Raw genomic sequence first — 13,355 nt, 5'->3', positions numbered from 1 at the left:
TTCTAGTACTGACATTATGGGGGAGTTGTGATTTCTTTGTTATATGAATGAAAATCATGGTTTCCTTTTTTCTCCCTTTTCCTTTCAAAGGAGCCACCTCGTTCTGGACTTTTGTTTTCCCTCCTTAAGTCACTGCTGAGGTATTTGCAAACCAAGCCAACACATTTTATTCACCAAAGTAGAACAAAGCAACTGCTAATAGAAATAGCTTGGTAACTAATGGAAAAAGACACGGACTTGTATTTAAAGCTCGATTCATTACTTACCCCCAACCTGTCATTGACAAATCTTTCAACATTTCCCAGTCTCTATATCCTCATCTGCAAAATGGGGTTAATGGAGGATTTCATCTGAAAAGTGGGGATAAAAGAGATTAAAAGAGATGACGTGGGTACATTATGCCCGAAATAAACATGAGTTGAATCTTAACAATAACGACCGTGTGGTTACAACTAAAACTTTTTCTCCTTTTGCTGTCAGAAATGTCTTCGGTAGATTTTAAATTCTTTTTCGTACTGTCTGCTCCTCTTTGGTGGGGATCCCATTACATTGCTTGTAACTCGAGTATACATGGCTGCAATTTGTGTTCGGCTTCCTTTCTCAAGGGTTGAAATAGGCTTTTTAGAGAAGGCACGAAAGTACAAAGCAAAAATTTCAGCACATGCCATCAAATCTTGGAAAGTCATCTAAAGGAGGAAAGATTGCCGCTGAGAAAGGAAAAACGGCTCTTTTCTGGGCATCGTTTCTGCTCTTCTGAAAAAAAGCCCAGATGTTGCAATATTTTTCAAGGCAGAATATTGTCCCAGATGGAGGAGGAAACACTGACAAGCAGAAAAGGGAGATACCTGGGGTTCCGAGGCAGCGCGGGGAAGGGGTGGTGCGCCCCGGGCTCAGAATCTTGGAGCTCTTTGTTGGGGGCGGGGGAGTCATCATTTCGGCGGAAGAAATGGCTCCCCCTTGGAGAAGTCCCCACGCGGCCACGGCTCCCCGACCCTCGCGGCCCCTAAAACCCCGCCCCTCCCAGTTCTTGCGGACCCCACAGCGTTCCGGACTGCGGTGCCTTTAAGACTTTTGCCTGCTGCACAAGCTCAGCTCTTTGTGTGTTGTTGGAGTTTTTCTAAGAAAAAAAGAAGAAATAGGCAGGAGGATGGGGCGGAGGAAGGGGAGACGCGGGGGGGAAAAGCGCTGCACTTTTGCAGCTGTAGACGGCCGACGGGAAGGGCTGCTTTTTTGCTGAAGCTGCGAAGCCGGCCGGGTCTGCTCTTTCGCTGGTGGGGCTCAGGGGGCGCGTGGCGCGAGTGGGGCCCTGTCCCCCCCGCGCGCCGAGGGGAAGGGCACCGCGGGCACGCGGGCCACACCTGGGGGGCCAGTCTCGCTTCAGCTCGCGGGCCGGGCCGGGTGGGCGCGCGCGGGGGAGTCCCCGGTCCCTGTCAGGGCGGGGCGAGACCACAGCGCAGGGCCTGTGGGGGGGAGCGTGGGCACGCGCGAGTGGGGGCAGGCGGCCTAACGCACCGCGGGCTCCAGCCGCCACCCTGGTGCCCGGCTGACGGCAAAAGAGAGAAGATGGCTGCTGGGGGGCCGCTGGCCGCCGGCCTGGCGGTGCGGAGCTGAGCCCCGCTTCCCGAATTCCCCTCCCGGGTTGGGCGCGCCCACCTCGGGGCTCCCGCGGGCCCCCGCCTTCCCCGGCGCGCGGGGCCGGAGCCCAGGCAGTTGGCGCGAGCCGCGGGCGAGGCGGGGCCGCGCGCGGGGGTCCCCTCCCCCTCCCGCAGGTCCCCTCTGGAGCGCTCCGCGCCGCCCGCGCCGCCCGCGCCGCCCGCTCTCCGCCTCCGGCCCGGCCCGGGTCGCCGCGGCGGTGGGCTCCATTTGCCGAGGACAAGGTCAAGAGACCGAGAGGCGATGCCCGAGTGCGACTGCAGGGGGCCGAACAGAGGCGACGGCGACTGGGATCTGTCCCTCCAGACCGGGGAGCGGGACTGGGGCAGGCGCCGGTGAGGAGGAGGAGAAGCGGCGGCGGCGGTGGCGAGGTTTTCTCCGGCCGAATTGCACCCCCCGCCCCCCGAGCATCGCTGTCCGCGCCCGCGAGCGCAGCCCGGCCGGTCAGGGGCGCCCGAGAAGATGGAGCCGGGGGGCCGGGCCCGCATTGGCCCCCCGCAGCCGGCGGCCCCGGGGCTGTGGAGGGCTCGGCCGGCGGGCGGCGGCGGCGGCGGCGGTGGCGCCTCCTCCTGGCTGCTGGACGGGAACAGCTGGCTGCTGTGCTATGGCTTCCTCTACCTGGCCCTCTACGCGCAGGTGTCCCAGTCCAAGCCGTGCGAGAGGACCGGCTCCTGCTTCTCGGGCCGCTGTGTCAACTCCACCTGCCTCTGCGACCCGGGCTGGGTGGGGGACCAGTGCCAGCACTGCCAGGGCAGGTTCAAGTAAGTGTCTTCGCGACCCCGCACCTCAGCCCTGCCCCGCACGGGTCGTGCCCCCTCCCATCCTCTGCGCCCCCGCCCTCAACGCGGCCTCGGGTCCCAGCGCTGGGAACCGCCCGCAGCGCGCCGCCTCCCTGCAACCCAGGCGCCCCGGGGCACTCGAAGCCCTCGTGATGGTCCAGGTGTCCGCAGCGGCTTCGGGTCCCTCGCTCTTGAGCATTTATTTCCATACTCAGTTACGGTGCCAAACACCATTTTTGTTAGGTCACTGTTTTTTAATCAAAAATGCAAGTAACTCATGAAATACTTGAACACTGCGAAACATTCAAACAATGCAGAAGTGTAAAGGTTAAAGTTACGGGCTACCAGTACCTCCCTCTCCTCCCATCCTAGTCCTCTCTAGAGGTAACCACCGCGAAAATTTTAGTTTATTTAGTATGATAATTGTGATCCTAAGAGTTTATGATGGGCTTACTCTGTGCCAAACACTGTTAAGCGCCTGACGTGGATTATCTCATTTGTCCCTCACAACTCTGTGAGTTCCTAGGATGATTATGCTGGATTTACAGAGAGAACTCGAGGCAGTGAATTTAAGTCATTTGCCCAGGATTACACAGTTCTAAGGGCAGAGTTCTTCCAAGTCAACTAGCCTAACGCCAGAATGTTTACTTTTAGCCAATATACTATGTCGAATTTGCTACGGCAGTTTTGATTGGGAATACAAGAGTGACTTTGGGTAACATAAAATGATGAACTATGTGGGCTTTTTTAATGCAGGGAAGGTAATGGGTTTTTCGAACTGTTTATTTCACTATCAGCTGTTCTGTGAGAGCATCACTTTGGTTTTTCTCTGAAGCTCAAGGCCCTGAGGAGTTTGCTTTACAACAGCAAGGGTACCCTCCCCCTATTGGCTGATGTTTATTACCTTCCTGCCTGATATGAGAAGAAATGGGTGAATTGGGGGGAATAGCAAGGAAGATAGTTGAGGTAGCCATCTGACAATTTGCAGATAGCAGTCACTGAGTCAACTTCTTAGATTTCTAGATAGTTACTGTGAAATTTGCTGGCTGTTTTGCGGCTCTGGAATTACACTATGTAGATTCCGGATATTTATTGTCAGGATGACAGCAAAATCTCAGTGAAGTGTCTCGGGCTCTAAGGCAAAGGTAGGAAGTATGGTTCACGTTATTAATGGATTATAGGAAAATGTCCTGAGAGTTTTAAATACAGCATATTTTCCATTTATTTAAACTATTGCTAATTTAAACCATGCCCCTTAAAACTTGTGAAACTGTATTTTTTAAAAGGGCACTTTTAAATTTTAGGTAGATCCTACTATTTAAATTAATTTACAGTGGTTTTTGGAAGTGAAATCTTAAAATGAAGCTTCATGAAATTCATTTGTTTCAATAGACTGAAATGTTTTCTTGCTTCCTAATAAATTAGTATAATACTGTAGTTTCTTGATACTTTTTTTAATTTGAAAGAGGTGTTAATTAAAAGTTTTATAAAGTGTTTCAAGATAAGGAAAGATATCTTATTGAATTGTGCTTGTTGGTAGCCCTTTTTACTTAAGTGTTTTGAAGCTTTGGCTATGACAATTACAGCCAGCCTTTTTATCAAGCAAGAATTTTGAATATATAAACTGGCAGCCAACAATGAATGAAGCTGCATCAGTTTTTTACCTCTTTCTGTAAGTAGGAAGATAACCCATTGTATGTGTGATTTAGGGATTTTGGCCTTTTTGTGGATTTGGTCTATTTATCTAAAGAGGACAGAGATTGCTATGATTTTGAGAGGCTCCTTTCTACATTTTATGGTAGTGGAACTTGTTAATCAGCTAGCTAGATCAGCAGCCTGCAACCTCACTAACAGATACTGTCTCAGTTAGGAAAGATCACAGATCAAGTTAAACTATCTTAATAACATAAGATGCTGTTCATAAACTTTACACATTAGTGAGTAAAATAGAAATAGCTTCTTAAATATACTTAAATAACAGTTAACCCTGAATTACTCATTGAATATAAATCATTTCCTTGGAAACTTATTTCCTATGATTCATTGTACTCTATTGGTAAGTACTTTTTCATTTCTCTGTGGAATACAGGCTATTAATTATAGTAAATATAACTGGTACTATTCCGTGTTTTATGTATACTCTTAGGGGTAAAATGTGGTATTTAATGTTAAAGGGAAGAATCAATTTAGAAGAAAAGAATTCTTCATGGTAAAGTATATGCTAAGCTAAAAAAGGTTTATTTGAGGATGGTGGCTACTGTTATTCAGCAGTTGAAGGAATAACAGTGGAAAAGACTAACTGGAAATTCTCACTTCATTAATTATCTTGAAAATCTTTTACTAAGCTGAAGGATAGTAACCTAGCAAACAGATATAAAAAATGATCAATCTTGGTAAGCAGGTGTCAAAATTAATTGGCTGGTTCCATGGTAACTTAGTTTTTTTCCTACCGTGGGGATTTCACTAGGGAATAAGAGAATTCTTCAAATGGTTCTTTAGAATGTAAGATTGATGGTAGGTGGGTGGGGGAATGCAGAAGCAAATATGGTATCAAAAGTGGTACTTTAGTTTTCTTAGCACTGATTTCCATCTTCAGTTTCTATTTAAAGAACAAAACACTCAATTATAAGCCATTTCTCACATAGGTAAAAATGAATACTTATCTTTGGCTAAAACTAGGCTGAAGGGTTTGGGACTGAGAATCAGAAAGGACAGTGCCAATATGAAATAGAAGAATTAAGGATATAATATATGCTAACTTGGATTCTATTTATTTGAATTAGGCTAGTATAACATTAGACTAGAAAACATTTTACTATGAACTTTATTTAAATGAATGACATTCTCTTTTAGAAAGTAGGTCTTTAGAATTATTTCTGTAGAGTAATTGAGATTTATATTTATATAAATTTATATTTTGTGTTCAGACTTGGACATTTTCTTGCTAATGTGAAATAGGAAACTATGACTTCTAGTTTGTAAGCAAAATAAACTACATTAATGATCTGAGATTGGAAAATATCTCATATTGTGAACAATTTCTAAATGTAAATTTATTAAAATTTTTATTGAATATTTTTCTAAAATCATTTTTACATCTTATTATATGTTTAATGTGTATATAGATTTTTTTAAACCTTTTAGATTAGTCAAATATGGATACCGAAATTCTCGCATATATAATGGAAGTATTCTATTTCTTCTGACAGCCCGAAAATGGGGATATAATAATGAGGAACTTCATTGCTATTATACACAGAAAGGGGCAGGGTTAAATATGTAAATATGTTTCCTTAGCTTTTGGTAAGAAAACACACATTTCAATCCTTTCTATTAAGACTAGGAAAACTGTCAGTAACTATAAAGTTGGACTGAATGCTCCCTGACCTCTAGTCTGTATTTTTTCATTTAAAATTTTAATGTTTTTACCCATAAATTTTTAAAAGTTTTTATTTAAATTCTACTTCATTAACATACAGTGCAGTATTAATTTCAGGCGAATAATACAGTGATTTAACACTTCCATGTAACACCAGGGTCCTCATCCCATCACCAATCTAACCCATCCTCTCCCCACCCCCTTCTGTAACAGTCTTATTTATTTTACTTTAATTGATTAATTTTTTTAGCAGGAGAGAAAGAGTGTGTCGGGGTGGGGACAGAGAAAGAGGGGGTGATAGAATCTATTTTTTGAAGGTTTTATTTATTTGATAGAGAGCAGGAGCTAGCTGGTGTTGTGGTGGGTGTGGAGGGGCAAAGGGAGAAGCAGAAGCAGACTCCCTGCTGATCAGGGACCCTGGGATCATGACGTGAGCAGAAGGAAGATGCTTAATCCACTGAGCTACCCAGCCAACCCAAAAGAGAGAATCATAAGTGGGCTGTACGCCCAGCAAGGAGCCCATCGTGGGGCTTGATCTCATCATACTGAGATCTTGACCGAGCTTCAGTGAAGAGCCTGTTGCTTAATCCACTGAGCCATCCAGGTGCTCCAGTCTTCTTTATTTAAACTAGGATTATAGGGGCACCTGGGTGGCTAGGTTGGTAAGCATCTGCCTTTGCTTTGGCTCAGGTCATGATCCCAGGGTCTTGGGATCGAGTCTCACATCAGGCTCCCTGCTCAGTGGGAAACTTGCCTCTCCCTCTGCCCCTGCTGTATTCCCCCTCTCTTTCTTTCTCTGTCAAATAAATAAATTAACAAAATCTTTTAAGAAAAGGGGAAAATAAGATTATAATATGTAATTATATCCATGGGTTCTTTTTATGTTATTAAAACAATTACAGAGTAGAAATTTAAAATTAGAGTATTTCTAAGACCTAAATTGATAAAGTAAGTTACGTGGAGTAACATGATTTTCAAAGATTTTATTTGTTTATTTATTTGAGAGACAGAACAAGCATGAGCTGGGGAGGGGAAGAGGGAGAGCAGGATCTGGTGGGTGTGGGAGAGGGGCAGCAGGAGAGGGTCAAGTGGACCCCCAGCTGAACATGGAGCCATCCCGGGCCTTACAGCTTTTCTGTGTGGTATGTAGTAGTATCTCATTGTGGTTTTAATTTGCATTTCTCTAATGAGATGATGTTGAGCATTTTGTCATGTGCTTATTTGCCATCTGCATATCTTCGTGGTGAGGTATTTGTTCAGAACTTTTGCACACTGGGGCGCCTGGGTGGCTCAGTCATTCGCTGTCTGCCTTCAGCTCAGGTTATGAACCCAGGGTTCTAGGATGGAGCCCTGCATTGGCCTCCCTGCTCAGTGGGAAGCCTAATTCTCCCTCTCCCATTCCGCCTGCTTGTGTTCCCTTTCTTGCTTTGTCTCTGTCAAATAAATAAATAAAATCTTAAAAAAAAAATCTTGGAGCACCTGGGTGGCTCAGTGGGTTAAAGCCTCTGCCTTCTGCTCAGGTTGTGATCCCAGGGTCCTGGGATTGAACCGGCATCGGGCTCTCTGCCCAGCATGGAGCCTGCCTCTCTGCCTGCTTGTGATCTCTGTCTGTCAAATAAATAAATAAAATCTAAAAAAAAAAAAAAAAAAAAAAAAAAGACCTTTTGCACATTAGAAAAAAGATGTTTTTTTCTTACTATTCATTTTTATGGGTTCTTTACATGTCTGGATACTAGTTCCTTTTCAGATACATCATTTGCAAATGCTTTTTCCCGGGCTGGGGTTTTCATTCTCTGAACAGTGTTTTCAAAGAACACAACTTTTAAATTTGATAAACTTCAGTTTATCTTTTTCTTTTATGAAATTTACTTTTGGTTTCGGATCTAAGAAACCTTGGCTTAAGTCATAATTTCTCTTTAATTTTTTTTCTGGAAGTTTTGTAATTTTAGATTTTACATGTAGGTTTATAGTTCATTTTGAGTTAATTTCTGTATATGTAAGAGGTATGGGTCTCTATGGATCTCAGTTCTTTTCTTTTTCTTCAGGGCCATTTTAAAAACACTATTCTTGGGGCCTATGGTGGTTCAGTTGGTTAAGTGTCTGACTCTTGATTTCAGCTCAGGTCTTGATCTCAGGGTGCTGGGATTGAGCCCCACACTGAGCTCTTCTGCTCAGCATGGAGTCTGCTTGGGATTCTCTCTCTCCCTCTTCCTCGGCCCATTGCCCACTCTCTCTGTCTCTAAAATAAATAAATAAAATTAAAAAAGAAAACCAAAAAAAAACCAAAAAGACTCTCCTTTCTCTGAGAAGTCACTTTGTATCTTTGCCAAACTCAGTTGTTCACATTTCTGAATTCTCTGTTCCATTGATTTCTTTGTCTATTTGTACATCAAGACAATAACCTCTTGATTATTGTAGCTTTCTAAGTCTTCACGTCAGCAAGTGGTAAGTCCTTTAATTTTGTTCTTTTTAAAATTATTCTGGTTATTCTATTATTTGGTTATTCTGGTTCTTTGCATTTCCATATGAATTTCAGAATCAGTTTGCCAATTTCTACAAAAAAAAAAAAGCCTGCTGGGATTTTACTTTGGATTGTATGGAAGCTGTAGATGAATTTGGGGGACAGTTGATGCCTTATTAACATGGAGTTTCCTGAACCTGGTATATCTCCTTTTGTTTAGGTCTTTTTATTTATTTATTTATTTATTTAAAAAGATTTTTATTTATTTATTTGACAGAGAGAGACACAGTGAGAGAGGGAACACAAGCAGGGGGAGTGGGAGAGGGAGAAGTAAGCTCCCCGCTGAGCAGGGAGCCCGATGTGGGGCATGATCCAAGGAACCTGGAATCGTCACCTGAGCCAAAGGCAGATGCTTAACAACTGAGCCACCTGGCACCCCTGTTTAGGTCTTTTTAAATCTCTCAGCAGTCTTTTAAAATTTTCAGTGAACAGGTTTCACAGTGCTTGTCAGATTTTTCCTTAAATATTTCACTTTTTTTGATTATATCCTTTTTAATTTTGATTTCTGATTGTTGCTATTATATAAAAATACAACTGTTTTTGTTTATTAATCTTATACCTTTCAATCTTGCTAAACCATTAATTATAGATTTCTGTAAATTCCTTATGATTTTCCAAGTAGATAATTGTGTTGTTTGCATATAAAAATACCTTTGCTCCTTTCTTTACAATCTTGGTGCCTTTTCTTTTTCTTGCCTTCTTTCACTGGCTGGAACCTCCATTGCTGTGATCTATACATGGGATGAGAGTGGTCAGCTATATGCTATTCATGATTTAGGGGGACAATATTTTAATCTTTAAGCTAAGTGTAATGTTTCTATAAGATTTTTATAAATCCCTTTTATCACATTGAAGATGCTTCCTTCTGTTCCTAGTTTGATAAGAGTCTATTGGAGATGGATATTGGATTGTGTTTTCCGCATGTGTTGAGATCATCATATCATTTTTCTGATTGTTCATTGATATTATGAATTCTATTGCTTAGTTTTTAAATGTTGAACTAATGTTAAATTCCTGAGATGAGGACCATCTGAAATGATATATTTTCTTTCTTTATATATTATTTGGATTCGATTTAAAATTTTGCTTAGAATTTTTGTGTATATGTTCATGAAGGATATTGGTCTGTTAGACCAATTGGTCTATTAGAATCAGTGTAATGCCAGCCTCACAGAATGAGTTGAGACCTTCCTGTTTACTTTGCTGGAAGAGTTTGTGTTGAATTGGCATTATTTTTTCATTATGTGTTTGGTAGAATTCACCACTGAAGCCCTTGAGGCCTGGAGTTCTCTTTAAGTCCAGATTCAATTTAATTAATATAAATTTCTTTGACTTAGCATATTCAACTACAAGTTCAATTTATATAATATATATATAGAATTTGTTAAAATTTATTGGCCAGAATATTGCCCATCTTGGGAAGCATTCCTTGTGCTTTTGAAAAGAATGTGTGTAATGGGTAGAGTATTCTATAAATTTAAGTTAGCTTGAGTCGATTTCTGGTTTTGTTGGTTTTCTAAAACCTTTCTGATTTTCTGTCTACTTCTATTAGTTATTGAGAGGGAGGTATTAAAATCTTCAATTATAATTTTGCATTTATCTATTTCTCCCTGCAGTCTTATCTGTTTTGCTTCATTTATTTTGAAGCCCTGTTATAGTGTATGAAATTTTATATCTTCTTGATAAATTGACCCCTTTTATCATTATGAGATGACTATTGAAAAGATGATCTGGGGCGCCTGGGTGGCTCAGTGGGTTAAGCCACTGCCTTCGGCTCAGGTCATGATCTCAAGGTCCTGGGATCGAGTCCCATGTCGGGCTCTCTGCTCAGCGGGGAGCCTGCTTCCTCCTCTCTCTCTGCCTGCCTCTCTGCCTACTTGTGATCTCTCTGTCAAATAAATAAATAAAATCTTTAAAAAAAAAAAAAGAAAAGATGATCTTTTTTTTTTTTTCGTGTCTTTGTACCTTTGTTGAAAATCACTTGGGTAAGTCTATCTCTATATTTGTATCTTGATTCACTTCTGTTCCTTTGGTCCATATGTCTGTCTTTTTGAGAGTCTCTTTTTTGACTATTGTAGCTTTGTAGTAAGTCTTGAAATTAGATAGAGAGATTCCTATAAGTATTTTTATTTTTGAGAATTCATTTAGTTTTTCTAATTCATTTGCTTTTTCACATTTTAGAATCTGTTTATCAGTTTATCATTTCAAACACTGGGATTTTAGGTGGTATTGTGTTGACTTGAGATCATTTTAGGAAGAACTGACATCTAAACAATACTGACTTCTCCAGTCCATTGACGTGATATATTTCTTCATTTATTTATGTTTTCATGGATTTCATGCATAAGTATTTTGTAGGGATATATATATAGATCCTACAGGTATTTTGTTAGATTTATACCTAGTTTATGTTCTTTGATGCTATTGTAGTTGATACTGTTTCTTTTAATTTCACTTTCTATTTGTTCATCTTTATTATGTGGAAATAGAATTGATTTTTGTATATTGAATTTGTATCTTGCCTGCAATGTTGCTAAACCCACTTAGTTTTAGTAGCTTATTTGATTTGCTGTTATTTTGTTGAGGATTTTTGCTTCTGTGTTCTCAAAGAATAGTACTTTATAATTTTCTTTTCTTGTAATGGGTTTGATTTTCTTGTCATAATGATTTTGTTTGATTTCTTATCATGCCCTATAAAATGAATTAGAAGGTACCTCTCTTCTTTTTTCTGGAAGAATTTATGTAGAATTGGTATTACTTTTTTTCATCAATGTCAGTAAAATTCATCATCATTTAGTTCTGTGTAATACCCAGTGTTCATCACATCATGTGCCCTCCTTAATGCTCAAATGGACCAAAGAAAGATCCTGGCCCTTTCTTTGTGGAAAGGCTTGCAACTATGAATTTAGTTTTTAAATTAGATGTAAAGACGTTCATTTACTTGGTTTCTTTTTGAGTGCATTTTGGTAGATTGTCTTAGATTGTCCATTTCAAGTTTTCAAATTTGTGAGCATAACATTTGTACAGTGTGCCCTTATGATTTTGAAGTCTGTGGCATCTTTAGTAATATTTCTTCCATTTCTGATATTGGTAGTTTACATTTTCTTTCTTTTTTCTTGCTTAGTCTGGCTAGATATTTATTGGTGTTATTGATCTTTTCAAAGAATATGTTTGGTTTCATTGATTCCTGCTATTTTTTCTTTTGTTGTTATTTTCAGTTTCATTGATTGTTGCTTCCTTTGGTGTTAATTTTCTTTTATTCTAATTTCATAAGATGAAAAGTTCACATTGTTAATTTGAGGTGTGTCTTCCTTTCTAATGAAAGTTTTTTAATGCTGTTTGTGTTCTTCTAAGCACTGCTTTGCTGCATCTCACATACTGATATGTAGTGGTTTCATTTTTATTCAGTTCAATATACTTTCTGATTTTCCTTTAGACATTCTCTTTGGCTTATGTAGAACAATTTTGTTTAACTTTCAAATATTTGGATATTTACCAAAGACTTTTCTGTTACTTATTCCTAACTAAAGTCCATTATGTTCAAAGGACATTGCTTGTATGGTTTTAGTTATAAATTTATTAAGACTTGTTTCTGGGGGCACCTGCATGGCTCAGTTGGTTATGACCTTTGGCTCAGGTCATGATCCCAGTGTCCTGGGATGGAGCCCCACATTGGGCTCCCTGCTCTGCGGGAGACCTGCTTCTCCTTCTCCCACTCCTTCTGCTTATGTTCCCTCTCTTGCTGTGTCTCTGTCAAATAAATAAATAAAATCTCAAAAAAAACTTGTTTCTGGAAAAAAATATGGTGTATTGTGGTGAATTTTTACATTTGCAATTGAAAAGAATATATATTCTTCTGTTGAGTGAAATGTTACAGAAATCTCAATTAGGTCATGTTGGTTGTAATTGTTCACATATTCTTTATCCATACAATATTCTGTCTAGTTTGGTCGATTACTGAGAGAGGAGTGTTGAAGTCTCTAATTGTAACTATGGATTTGTCTGTCTCCTTTCACTTCTGTCAGTTTTGCCTGTGTTTCAAAGTTTTTTTGTGGGTTCATATACGATTAGAACTGCTGTGTTTTTTGGTGAGTTGACCCATTTATCATAGTATCATTTTCTTCCTCTTTTTCTTTGGTAATTGTTTCTGCTTTCAAGTCTTCTTTGATATTAATAGCTACTCTATTATATATACGTATTTCAATCCAATCTAGTTTTCTCTTTCTATCTGTTTATTGAGGCTTTTTACATTTAATGTATTTGGATATATTTTGGCATTCTATTTTAATTTGGTGTTGGCCCTTTAGGTATATGTCTTTTTAAAAAAACTTAAGTTCAGGGTGCCTGGGTGGCTTGGTGGGTTAAGCCGCTGCCTTCGTCTCAGGTCATGATCTCAGGGTCCTGGGATTGAGTCCCGCATCGGGCTCTCTGCTCAGCGGGGAGCCTGCTTCCTCCTCTCTCTCTCTCTCTCTCTCTCTCTCTCTGCCTGCCTCTCTGCCTACTTGTGATCTCTCTCTGTCAAATAAATAAATAAAAAATCTTAAAAAAAAATTTAAGTTCAATTAGCCAACATATAATACATCATTATTTTTGGTGTAATTTTCAGTGATTCATTAGTTGTGTATAAAACCCAGTGCTCATCACATCATGTGCCCTTCTTAAAGCTCATTACCCAGTTACCCCATCCCCCCACCCAACTGCCTTTTTCCAATCCTCAGTTTGTTTCCTGGAGTTAAGAGTCTCTCGTGGTTTGTCTCCCTCTCTGATTTCTTCCCATTCAGTTTTCCCTCCCTTCCCCTATTGTCCTCTGCACTGTTCTTTATGTTCCACTTATGAATGAAGCCATATTATAATTGTTTTTCTCTGACTTATTTTGGGTATATGTCTTCATATTATGTTTTAGTGGTTATGCTAGTATGTTAGTAATTACAGTATGCATACCTAACTTTTTATAATCTATTCAGAGTTAATATTATTTTTCTTCAGGTAATAAGTTTTAGAACTCTATTTGTCCATTTATCTA

General features: G+C 40.4%; 1 protein-coding gene across 1 annotated transcript in view; it reads left to right on the top strand.

Annotated features, from left to right (window-relative positions):
- Positions 1-1,989: 1,989 nt before the first annotated feature.
- Positions 1,990-13,355, top strand: part of ATRNL1 (attractin like 1) — an 815,348-nt gene continuing 803,982 nt past the window's right edge. Inside the window, exon 1 of the mRNA XM_013055772.2 lies at positions 1,990-2,414. Coding sequence (XP_012911226.2) covers positions 2,116-2,414 — 299 coding nt within the window. The 5' untranslated portion in view covers positions 1,990-2,115. The remainder of the gene's footprint in view (positions 2,415-13,355) is intronic.

This window comes from Mustela putorius, unplaced genomic scaffold (genome assembly GCF_011764305.1).
Source record: "Mustela putorius furo isolate JIRA1106 unplaced genomic scaffold, ASM1176430v1.1 tig00003909_pilon_pilon_pilon, whole genome shotgun sequence".
Taxonomy (NCBI): Eukaryota; Metazoa; Chordata; class Mammalia; order Carnivora; family Mustelidae; genus Mustela; species Mustela putorius.
The sequence above is the reverse complement of the archived record's forward strand: the minus strand, read 5'-3'. Positions and strand labels throughout refer to the sequence as shown.